Source organism: Grammomys surdaster, unplaced genomic scaffold (genome assembly GCF_004785775.1).
Source record: "Grammomys surdaster isolate TR1022 unplaced genomic scaffold, NIH_TR_1.0 125979, whole genome shotgun sequence".
In the NCBI taxonomy this organism is placed as follows: Eukaryota; Metazoa; Chordata; class Mammalia; order Rodentia; family Muridae; genus Grammomys; species Grammomys surdaster.
The window spans coordinates 2462796-2475499 of NW_021620795.1; the positions used below are offsets into that span (position 1 = coordinate 2462796).

The 12704-nt window shown below is 44.0% G+C and overlaps 1 protein-coding gene across 4 annotated transcripts in view; it reads left to right on the plus strand.

Moving 5' to 3' along the window:
* Positions 1-12704, plus strand: part of Arhgef3 (Rho guanine nucleotide exchange factor 3) — a 287557-nt gene that overhangs the window by 215791 nt on the left and 59062 nt on the right. The window contains exon 1 of one of the 4 annotated variants that reach the window (XM_028754052.1): positions 2447-2684. The exons of the other annotated variants lie outside the window; for them this stretch is intronic. Coding sequence (XP_028609885.1) covers positions 2592-2684 — 93 coding nt within the window. The 5' untranslated portion in view covers positions 2447-2591. Of the gene's footprint in view, positions 1-2446; positions 2685-12704 lie in introns of those variants that run through there. 4 annotated transcript variants of the gene reach the window in all.

The window sequence follows — 12704 nt, forward strand, 5'->3', positions numbered from 1 at the left end:
TGTTTCACATGTACTTGTATGAGTGTATGTATGTGTGCATGTGCGTGTGCGTGTGTGTGTTCTCATGTATGTGGGTGTCAGTGGCGGTCCGAAGAGACTATGAGATCCTCTGGAGGTGAACTTATAGGAGGTTTTAAGCTACCTGATGCAGGTGCTGGGAGTTGAACTTGAATCCTCTAAAAGAGAAGCAAGTGCTTTTTACTGGTGAGCCATTCTCTGCAGTCCTCTTTCCCTCATTTCTAAGGGTTTATTTATTATTACCGTATGGTTTCGGTATGTCACACTGCCTGGTCAGTCCTAAGAACACTGAAGAGAGCACCCCAATACCAGGGCTGTGGGAATCTATTTCAGGTAACTCCCCATTGAGGGCTGTAAGTGTATTTTCCAAGTGGAGAACAAGGCCCAGCAAACCAAATGCCCAAATATGCTGCTGATCCCCAGGGTCTTGTGGGTGGAGACTGTGGGTGAGCCTGGAAGAGCAGGGAAAGGATAAAGGAAGAGAGGCTGTGGGTACTTTGGCTCTGGGACCTCTGGGCCTGGCTTGGTTGGGCACCCTTGGAGATGGGGTTTCTTTTGCTCCAATACTACATTTGGCCAAGCTTGCAGGGAGTATGAATGTGTAATGGGATACCATTAGGGAGAATCTGTAGTTCTCACATGCCCCTTCCCACTCCACGCCTCTTTTGCTGCAGCTTTCTTCCTGTTGCTTCAGGTTGTATACTTGGGAAGAAAACCGCAGCTTTCTCCAGTCTCAGTCAGAACTCACTCATTTCGGAGCCTTGTTTACACTTACGCTTCTTCCTGCATCCAAAGGCAGTCTGTCTGTCTGGCTGCTATCTAGTCAGGCAAGATAATGGGTGGGTTTAGTGCCAGGGTGTGGCTTTTGGTACCTGAGGTGGAAGAGCCACATGTTAAGCAGTTTCCTGTCAGGGAAAGTCGGAACTGCTGGGTTCTGACCTCATCTGGAATCAGAGAATATCAAAGCAGGGTCTCTGCTTCTTCATCACACTGCCTCCCTCCCTCATACCCCATAAGCAAAAACAAGACTCCCTGTAACAACACCTGCTGTATGCAGGCCTTTCACAGGAGGATGGAAAGAGACTACAGCGAAATTTACAAGAAATGTTATTTGGAGGAAATGATAACTTTAAGAAAATTAATCTCTTTTTTTCCCCAGGGTGAATGTGAATATGTTTTTCTTTTAAGACATTGAAATTAATACTGTAACTATAAAACCTTTTTGTCCACTATTACTAATCTTTTCTATCCCAGATGTTTCTCCTCTGTCACCAGGGACAGTGTAAGCTTGTCTCAGATTCTTCTAGATGTTCAATATTGTTGACCTCCAAGTGTGTCTTTATAGAAAATATCAAGAAAGAACGAATGAAAGAAAAAGATAAGGAAAGAAAAGAAATAAAGAATTCTTTTATAGCTGTGTTTTGAACACAAACTGTTCTACTGCTTTGTTCTGCATTGTTATATTTTGGATGCTGGGAATTGAACTCATAGCCTCACACTTGCTAACTATTCTTCCAAAACCCTGCACTCCCAGCCTTTTGTAATTATTTTCGAACTGAAGCCAACATAAAGGAGCTCTTTCAGTTCCACACCCATAGACCCATCTCCTTCCTGATCGCTCTGGGGTGGTGTTCTATAATTAGAAAAGCTCACTTAAGTTCTCTTACTAAAGACTGTTACGATTGTTTCTAGGGTTTTGTTTGTTTGTTTGTTTGTTTGTTTTGTTTTGTTTCCTGGCTGGTCAGAGCTGCAGCAACGACCTTGTAATTGCTTCTTGGGCATTTACAAAGTCAGCGTTTCCCCCCAAAAGATCCCCAAATGCGTGGTCTTCGCTTTAGACTGGAAACAGACTGAATCAGTCCAGCGTAGGTGTAGGGGCGTGGGTGTAGGGGCATGGGACGGGGGAGGGGATGGTTAGAGGAGACTCTGTATGTGGTGGAAAGTATTTGTCTCTCGGCTGTGGAGGTTGGTTACACCGTGCTTTTTGAACTGCACACTTAAAATGGGTGCATTTTAATGTTTGAATTGCTTTTACCCTACTAACGGTCATTTTTTTTTTTTTTAAAAAAAAATGTATCCAGGACAGCCAGAGCTATGCAGAGAAACCCTGCACATACATCGTCCATCCTCCCCAAAGTGAGAGTCTGGCTAGAGACTTGCCCCCTCGCTCTATCTGCTTTTGCCTAGAGCCCTGGCCTCCTTGCTACAAGTTGTTCTTCCACGAGTGGAGCCGTCTGGGGTCTGGAGGCTCCGCGCGCGTGTTCCCTGAGGTACCCAAAGTTGGGAGAACGGCCCCAGCCCCAGGAGGCATCTGCAAGTTCGCACCTGGCGCTCCTTGGAGGTCGGGGTGGGCCTCTCTAGTCCCGCCTACCGCCCTCCCTCCGTGGGCGCGGCTTAAAACAGCCCGCCCTTCCCCGTGGAGCCTAGGCGTCAGGTCCACCCAGCTAGAAGCCGCTGTAGGTGTTCCCGTCGCCGCCGCCGGCATCGTGGAGCTCGGGCCCTCTTTTACCCGGGATTTTTGTTGTCGCCTGGGATCAGCGGTGACATCTCAAAGGGCAGGCCCGGCAGCCGCCATGGTGGCCAAGGATTACCCCTTCTACCTCACTGTCAAGAGGGCAAACTGCAGCTTGGAGGCGCCCCTGGGCAGCGGGGTGGCCAAGGACGAGGTAGGACGCGCCCTCCACACACCTGCACCTCCGGGCTTCTCCGCCACCTCACCCCGTGTACCGCTCGCTTTCTTTCCATCTCCCCCGCGTGCTGCGCTTCTCTGGATCGCCCCTTGAAGTGTTCCCTCTCGCCTTCTCTGTGAGTCCTCTATCCCTGCCCTTCTCTCTGCGCTCGGGAACCGCAGATCCTTGACGCTCTCTCCTGCCCAAGCGTCCGGCACCCCAGTCTCTGTCTAGAGCCCGCAAAGGCACTACCTTACCGCTGCCCTGTTAGGAAGGCCCGGGTGTCAAGAGAGAGCCCCTCCGAAAGCAATGTCTCCCCGTCCCCGGCCGGTGTTAAGAGAGCCTAAGTTCTTGGGGACCGGTTCAGACACCTCACCAGACACACTTGGTTTTGTAGCTGTTTGAGAACAAGGACCGGACAGGGCACCTTTATTTGTCACAAGTAACCAATAAAGGAGTTTGGGGGAGGGTGTCGTTCATTTTGGGTCTGCGCTAAATGAGTAATTGAGGCTCCGGTTCTTGAATGCTGAAAATGAGCTAAACGCTGGTAAATGGGAAGCTGTCTTGAAATACCAGAAACAGTTCCCTTTCTGGGAACTTGGGCACAGGGAGAGGGACAGTGTCCTTGGGTAATTGAAGGGGTCCTCTCAGTCTGGTTTTCTTAGGCTTTCCTCTCCCACCCCCATGTGTCCTGTCTCTGGCAAATTGCTGGCTGCCCTTAGAAGTTGGTTAGGTTCAGCTGGGGGAAGAAGACGATTCTCATTCTTTTTCAGGGCTTTAGAGAAGACAGTTGCCTTATCAGACCCCAGCTTTGCTGTGGTGGAGAACATAGGCCAGCTCATCATGTTTCTCTCTCTCTCTCTCTCTCTCTCTCTCTCTCTCTCTCTCTCTCTCTTTCTCTCTCTCTCATCCACTTTCCTCTGCCTCACTCTGAGAAACACCACCAAGACGGGGGTGGGGAGATGTGGGGGGGGCATTGTCGCTGGAGGCAGGTGTGAGCTACACAACACATGAAGGTCTGCTCGGTGTGTGCTCTTTACTCTCTGAATTCTGGATAGGTGTGCTTGGGGGGTTGGTAGTGTCAGAGATTTATTTCCTCCAACAAGATTTCCTCCCTTCAGCAGGACTCCACCCGGCTCTGGTTACATCTTCCTTTTTGTTTACTGAGTACAAGATAAGCCTCTCTCCTTTCCGTAGCTCAGTTGAATATTTGTAGAGTTTGTAGTCTCAGCAGCTGTGAAAGTGTGGTGGGTTCTCATCTGTTTGGACAGTGTGGTACCTTCATGGACTTCAGGTTGTTACTGCCTGGAATGGATATGAGTTTTTAGTAGTGATGGGGCTGGTGGCTTCTCAAACTTCTGAGAGGAGAAAAAGCATAACAGATTGAACTTGCCTGCTTATTCTTCCCTTGTTAGTCATAGTCTGTAGATATATGCTGTAGCATTTCATGAACTGTTATGCTAATTTTCCTCATTATTAATTGGATCCACAAAATGAATTATATTTTATTTTTCCTTTGTGAGGATGTACTCGTGTAAAAACAAGGATGGGAGGTAAGTGCTTTTGAGGAATATTGGTAAATATTTTTCAGGGATCATTGAGTTTTATTAATATAATTATTTTTATCATAATAAAAGTACATTTTACACAACTTGAGGCAAAGCTAGACACCTCCAGGTTCATTGGTCAGGTATACATCATTTCCCCATCATGGTGATAGGCAAGGTTTGAAAAGGAAACTTAAGTGGGTTTCAGGGGAAGTTTTCTTGTTTCTGTCAGCACAAAAGGTGACCGAACAGAAATATATTTTCTGCCGGTAGGTGTCGCCAGTATTTATAAATGTCTAAAAACAACAACCAAAAACCACATTCACTTAATGTCTTTAAAAAAACACCAAGATTATATAATTATTTGTAAAGTAGATGTTAAGTCCTATGAACGTTTCTTTTTCAAGAAACTTTTTTTTTTCTCTGTAAAAAGAACGGTAATAAAAGGAAAGCTGTCTATCTGAAGGCCTTCTTGGGATGATAGGACTCATTGACCTTCAGGTCACTTGTGGCTGAACACCTGTGTCTGATGGCAGTTCCTTCTCAGCCCGCTCTAGGGAGGATAGTGTGTGCAGCAAGGCCCCAGACAGTTTTATCTAGCATTCAGTCACCAGCAACTTGATGTTCACTTAACAGAAAGCTGGGGGGTGGGGGGCTGGGGAGAGTGAGAGGGAGCTTAAGAGCACTCTTTCAGAGGTCCAGAGTTCAATTCCCAGCAACCACATGGTGGCTAACAACCATCTGTAATGGAATCCGATACCCTTTTCTGGTGTGTCTGAAGACAGCTACAGCATACTCATATAAATGAAATAAATAAATCTATAAAAAAAAAAAGAAAAAAGAAAAACAGAAAGCTCAGGGGGGAACAGGTCACCAGATGCCATCTACCTGAGTAAAAATGATAAAAAAAAAAATCTCTTAAAAGCAAATAGTAAAATTTATCTTCTGGGTTTAATTTAAATGCTTCTTTTTAAAATTTTATTGGTAGTTTCCAATGGAAGTAAAAAATTATACATGTTTAAGTTTCTTCTTTTAAAATATCCATTTTAGCTGGGCAGTGGTGGCACATGCCTTTAATCCCAGCACTTGGGAGGCAGAGACAGGCAGATTTCTGAGTTCGAGGCCAGCCTGGTCTACAGAGTGAGTTCCAGGACAGCCAGGGCTACACAGAGAAACCCTGTCTCAAAAAACAAAAAACAAAAAAAAACAAAAAACAAACAATAAAATGCCCATTTTAACCTTTAAAAAATATTCTGCATAGGTTATGATAGTGCATGCCTGATATTTTGTATCAACTAATAAAATAGTGCCTCTTACTCCGGCATTTCTTACGGGCATATGGGTTGGATTGCAAATACTGCTTCTTAATCTGCCATTTCTTATAGGTGTATACACTGGATTGCAAGTGTTTAGGTACAAAGCCTCTGACTAACTAGCCATAAAATTCTTCAGCTCTAAATCATTGCTGTGAAATGTGAGGAGCTTGGTACATAGCTTTAGATTTTCACAGAAAACTGTCACATGTCACGAGCAGTTCATTAATTCAACGTTGCTCAATTTATCTCTGTTTTTATTGTCATGAAAACTTTGGTTACTTCCTCTGCTGGCAGGAAGTGCTCACTCCAGGACTGCTGGGTGCTCAGAGCACCTAATCAGTTCCCTAAAAGAGAAGCTGATATCCTGAAGGAACAGGATTATCAGGTGAAAACCTGTTTATCTATGGTGAGGTTTACTTTAAATAGAAGATTCAGTAGCCCGGTATGGTTAAGGAAGCTAAAGTGGAGACAGCTTTTAAGAGTTGTAGGTCAACATTATGTTTACTATTTGTGAGTGTGTGTGTGTGTGTGTGTGTGTACATGTATGTGTGTATGTGTGCAAATTCAGGCACGTGAAGGTTAGAGGACAACTACTTCTCCGAAATGTTGAAGGATCTGGTGATTGGACTCAGGTCATTAGGTTTGTATACCTGTTGCTCTTACCTGCTAATTTGTCTTCCTGGCCCTCAATTTCATTTTAAATGGAAATCCAGACATCTTCTTGTGTCAGGCTTGGCATGCTGGTAGACTGCTCACTTTGGGCTCATGTGTTGCTTGGCATCAGGGCCTCATTTGGTTGGTGGTATTTCTAGCCATTGCTTCATCTCTTGGTGCTTATAAAAATCTCAGTGCATAGGTAATAGGTGTAGTTCATGAGTAGTTGAGTATTACTCTGGACTCCCAAAAGTATAATAGGTTCAAGTTTTTACTCAATCAGTAGCCTTGTATAGTCCTATGAATAATGGCATACACCGGATATAAAATTATAGCATTCTTCTCTCTTTCTAATTCTGCCATGCCTGGATCTCTCTTAAGATTCTTTGTAGCTCATCACAAAACATGTATTAAATTCCAGCTTTGTGAATAAGGACACCAAAGAGAGGTGCTTGCAGAAAAATACAAAGAAAATCCAGCCCGATCCAAGATTCAATACCAGATTGTCTGATGGATTTAGCCCAATGTTCAGTACTTAAAACATGGAAAAAAATGAAGGCAAAAGCAAAACAGACATATAAAATGCCCCCAATAATATTGTCATTTAAATATGTAACCTTAACCATATAACAGAATGTGCCTCTGAAGCTGTAGCTACAGGACAAGCTGGGCCCTGTGTTCTTCTGTGACTTGTGCTTCCCCCAGTCAACAACTGTATTTGAAAGTTGTACCATTTAGGGGTACAATCCTTGAATGCCAGTTACAGAGCTAAGTGGTCACTAGTTTCCTGTACTTAGCTTTTCTTGGAATCTGTATCAGGTTGTATTGAACTATCAGTTCATGGCAAACAGCCATGGTAGCTATTACAACAAAACCCTAAAATTTCCTTAGATGGCTTAGTAGGCCTCAGATTTCGCTGGATGAGAAGCTGCACAGTTACCGAGTGAGAGGTCATTACTCACTGGTAGTTCTGATTATTGTCTCTAGGGTATATCACTTGTTCATCCGGAAGGGTGTCTTGACGATACGGTTCTCCAAGATAAGCATATAGTGGATAAGCTATATTAAAGAAAGGGAAGTTAACTTTATCAGTGAGGATTTTTAGGCTGTTCCAGGCATTGACTCTGGAATAAGACGGTCTAGGTCCCCTTGTCTTCCTCACTGCCTGATAGAGGAATGATTTGGGAAGCCATCGTGCCTCCCCAAGTGTCAGTTGTCTTGATCATAACATAGAGGTGATGATAGTGCTGCCTCCTAGAAACGTAGTGAAGGTCAAGCAGGATAATCCATGCAGTGCCTGGCACCTGATACTCAGTGGGTATTATCCAGCCTGGTGTGGTGACTCACACCTGTAATCTCAGCTCCAGGAGGTCTGGTGGAAGTATTCCTGAGTTTGGGGCAAGCCTGGATTACAAATCAAGGCTTTGTGTCAAAAAAAGAGAAAAGGTCATGCACATCACCCTAGTTAATGAATACTGAGTGACATATATATATATATACACACACACACACACACACACACACACACACACACACGGATGGGGGGGCTCCATGTGTATGTCCTTGACTTTGATCATGATCATATGAGGTTAGTGCTACCCTCTGTCTTTGTTAGTGTTACTATTGCTGTGATGAAACACCATGACCAAAAGCACATTGAGGCAAAAGAGTTTATTTGACTTCTGTTTCCACATCAGTTAATCATCAAAGTCAGAGCAGGAACCCAGAGGCAGGAGCTGATTCAGAGGCCATGGAGAGGTGGTGCTCACTGGCTTGCTTCTCATGGCTTGCTCAGCCTACTTTCTTATAGAACTCAGGACCCCCAGCCCAGGGATAGCACCATCCACCATGGGCTGGGCCCTCCCCATCAGTCATTGATTAAGAAAATGTCCCACAGGCTTGCCTTGGCCCAGTCTTACGGAGGGATTTTCTTAATTGAGATTCCCTCATCAAGTGACTTTAGGTTATGTCAACTTGACATAAAACTATCCAGCACATCCTGTGTTGCAGAAAGAAGGAAAGAGTCTGAGAAAGATGTCATGGCTGAACTATGTGGTAGAGGCTCCAAGCCTCGCAGCTTAGTCTGACTGTGAAGTTTGTACTTTCCCAACCACATCACATTGCCACAAAATGACTAAATCACTGGTCTCCTCACCACACGGCCCACAAAGGATGAGCCTGCCTGTCCCAGAGACTGCCTCACAATCCAAGGCTTGTTGTTTCTGTGGGGAGTGAGAGACCCAACCTCCAGTCAGTACCTCTGCAGCCCACTTCATAGAGTAGCAAGCCCTGCTGGAGAGGGTTTTGGTAATTTGAACTCTATGTGTCTCAAGATCACAAAGCCAAAACTCCCTATGTCCAGCAATGTGAAGCTGACACCGCCAGTTCTTCTGTGAGTCCTTTCGTTTATCTACACAAGCTACCAGCCTTCCTCATAAACCAGTAATGAGGGTGGGCTCAACTACTGTCTGGTTTCTTTTCTTTTTCTTTTCTTTTTAAATTGTGTCCTTTTTTAAAAAGACGCCCCTAATTGTGCACCAGTGGCACTGTTTTTGTAACTGATGGATGAAAATAAATTACTGATCACATCCTAATCAATCTTGCGAGCCCTCTGTAAATTTAATTGTTATTAATGGTGCACTTGTGTATCTGGGGTGCCTTCATTGCTGATGTACGTGATCAGTTGCCTTGTATAATTTGTCTCGTGAAGAACTTGCCGTGATTGCATTTCTCGTTGGGTTAGGTAAGACACTGTTGGCAGTGAAGGCCAGAGGTTTCTAATGCTCTCCTTTCTCCCCACTTTTCCCCTTTTTGCTTCCTCTTTTTTGGTTTTGGTGTAAAAGAGCTACTGGCTTAGAAGAAGCTGTCAGACCTTAAGTAGGATAGGCTTGTGAACTTTCAACTGGCTGGGAAAAGTGGTCCTCCTTAAGTATGGGAACACTTAAACATGTTTCTCTGAGCTTGGGCCATTGTGTTCTTTTTCAAGAAGGCAGCCTTGGTTATTAGTAAACTTCAATTAATTGGAGCCGAACCAGAAAGCTTAACAGTAAATCCATTGGTCTTTTTTTTTTTTTTTTTTTTTTTTTTTCCTGGCTTTCATTTTGAGGAGGAAAGGAGAAGCAAAACAGGCTTTGCTTCCAGGGACTTAAGAAACAAATAGAACCAGCTAGGGAAATGACCCCAGGTCGCTGCAGCAGAGCACCCTGGTCTGCCGAGAACAGGTGCCCAGGTCTCATCTAGCTGCTGGATGCATTTGGTCTCTGCTTAGCACTTCTAGGAAGAGACCATCTTCTGCCTTTGTTCAGTGTGGTTTATGAGAAGATCTTTTGACTGTAGCTCTGCTTTTCAGAGCTGTTATTCTATAGCATACTTTCTCATATATCTTACATATTTGAAAATTGATGTCCCTCTCCTAATCCCTCCCGGTTCACGTCCTTGCTCACAATCCATCCAGGTGTCTCCATCTGTCTCCTTGTTTTTTCTTATTTCATCTGGATATCCTAATTGTGTCCAGAAATCATGAGTATTGATCAGCTCAAGAAATACTATAATTACACTATTTTATGATGCTAAATCAACAAGTTTCTTTTTAATGTAATATGCTTCCTTAGGTAGGAAAAGTAGAAGAATAACTTGAAAAATATTTTAGAAATAAAAACAACAGGGCCAAGATTAGTATCTCTGTCCTATAAATAATCTATACAGATATAAAATGATCTATTGACAAATAGGCCAAAGACAAGAATAGGCAGCTCACATACAAAGAACTGAAGGCTAAGATTGTTTTAAATGTTCACCTTAACAGAAATTCTAATTCATGCCTAAATAATATTATGGCTATTTCATAGACATGACAAAACATAGTGCTGTGGATATTGTCTAATAAAGCACATTTTTTTTTGTGTGTGCATACTGAAAGACAGAAGACTGTGTTTTACACTTGTAATCCCAGCCCTGGGGAGGCAGAAGCAGGCCAATCCCTGGGCTCTACTGACCAGCAAGCCTAGCCCACTTGCTGAGTTTTAAGCCAAGGAGAGACCCTATAGATGGTGCCTGAAGAATGACACCCAGGGTTATTATCTTGTTCTCACATGTACAGGAACACAAGTGCCCATGTGTACATAGAGCTACATGTACACATGGACAAAGACGAAAGAGTTTGATCCAGCTCTTTGGGCCTACTGTTGTTTTTTGCTTAGGGGGAAATATATGTCCCAAGTTGTTCATAGTGACACTTGGTGGTGTTGCTCGTTCTTTCTGTGTGTGCGTTTTATAAATTGTAGAATACTTGTATATCCTTTGGCTCACCTGAGTATAATTATTTGTTTGAAAAACAAGTATTCAGAAGGGAAGTAGGCTGAGTGGTTTTGCCAGGATCATATAGATGGAAATGGCATAGGCAGAGATTTCAGTCCTTCATCCTTGCCCCATTGATTCTGGACCAATGGTGAGACAGAGCAACATGGCTGCAGGATCATTTTGACAGAGGCTGCTCACCTTTTGATAGACTGGAAGCAGAGAGAAATAAAGGGACTGGGGACCAAGTCTAAGCTTCAAAGGCATGTTCCCAGTGACATACTTCTTCCAGCTGGCCTCTCACCTCCTAACGTCTCTTAATACTTCTCAAAATAGTGCTAGTGGTGTCTTAGGGCTTTACTGCTGTGAACAGACACCTTAACCAAGGCAGGTCTTATAAGGGACAGCATTTAATTGGGGCTGGCTTACAGGTTCAGAGGTTTAGCCCATTATCATCAAGGCAGGAACATGGCAGCATCCAGGCAGGCATGATGCAGGCCGAGCTGAGAGCTCTACATCTTTATCTGAAGGCTGCTAGTGGAAGACTAACTTCCAGGCACCTAAAACAACGGTATTAAAGCCCACACCCACAATGACACACCTTTTCAGACAAGGCCATACCTCCTAATAGTGCCGCTTCCTGGCCCAAGCATATACAAACCATCACAAGTGGCTAGGGAACAAGTCCTCAATATGTGCCTGTTAGAGACATTTCATACTCAAACTGTAGTACTGGATAAGGCAAAGACCTTTTTCTTTTTCTTTTTTTTTTTTAAATCAACCAAGGCAAGAAAAATGATGCACCTTTTTTTCCTAGTCTTCACCATTTGGCTTGCCAACATGTTGACCAAAGCCACTGGTTATAAATGGAGTTGGTTGTAAGCAGAACTACTTGGAAAGTGTTACAAATGAACCCCATTAAGGTTGGCTAGAACTCTGCACAAAGTAACTTCCTGTTTGGGTCAGTGAATTGGTGACCTTTGCCCTGGCCTGTAATTCAGAATCCCAAACTGCAAACAAGGACTTACTTTGTCCTCAATAGGAGATCACTATTAGAGTTAAAAACAAGCTACAAAGAATGGATGGGCATAAACTTCTTCTGCACGTGTAGGTGACATGTGTTGATCTGGTGCCTTTTGATGCAGTAGCTACAGAAGACATGATAAAGAGCCAGGAGAAGTACATTTCCCAAAATGCTCTTTCATAGATAGCGTTAGATGAGGGCAGCCTGATTGAACCAAAACTGAGAGCCTAGGTCAGGCCCTTATAATATTACACACTGCAGTGCATAGCAATTGCTACCAGCTGCCCGATTTAGAAATTTGGAGTATTTCTGCAAGAAGAAACCACAGAAAGGAGAATAAATCAAGTAATGGAAACAGATAAAGTTGCACCTGGTAGCCAGAAGAGCTAAGGCTTCCTTCTAGCCATTTCTGGCCTGACCTTGTTGTAACAACCCCAGGCAAATCCACACTGGTGGAGAGGTCTTTCTCACCCCAACCCCTGCCCTGCTGCAGATTGGACTCAGGTCCCCTCCTAATAAGCACATGCTCTCCTGCTCAGCTGTGTTCCCCTAGTGAATTCTTAATTATAGATGTCACACATCTTGGAAATGGGTGTCACTAGGACCACCAGTGTCCTGTAGTCCTAGTTTGTTTCCATAGGCCTTGTCTTACTATCCTAGTGGCTGATGTGTGTTACTGAGGTGTGGTGTGGGGTGTGTGTGTGTGTTGTGGGCAAAGGGGTTTGGAAACCTGTGAAAAGGGAAGTAAACTCTTAGAAGAAGAGAAAAAGTATGCTAGCTAAAGTGTGAGCCACAAAGAGAGAGCATCATCACCACCCTCTGCCTCTGTGGTTTGGCCACGCCACCTGTTTCCTTTCATGAGTCTATGCGTGCTTCACACCAAGGCTCTAAGGGCCTGCAACAGTGAACTTTGTTTTCACATCCACAGCAGTAAGTGGAAGCTGGCTTCAAAATGCTCCTAAATGCAGCATTTGTGTCTAAGTTGGTTCTGATGAGAGCTTCCCACCAGAAGACAGGACACAGGTAGGCTCAACCACTCAGAACCTCCCAGTTTTTGCTTCTGGAAAGGGGGAACTGGACTCAGTCATTATTTCCCAAAAGACAATGCCATGCCACTTGATAAAGAGCTGAAGTAATTTAAAATCTTTTTTTTTTTCTCCAGTTATCTTCCTAAGGTTCT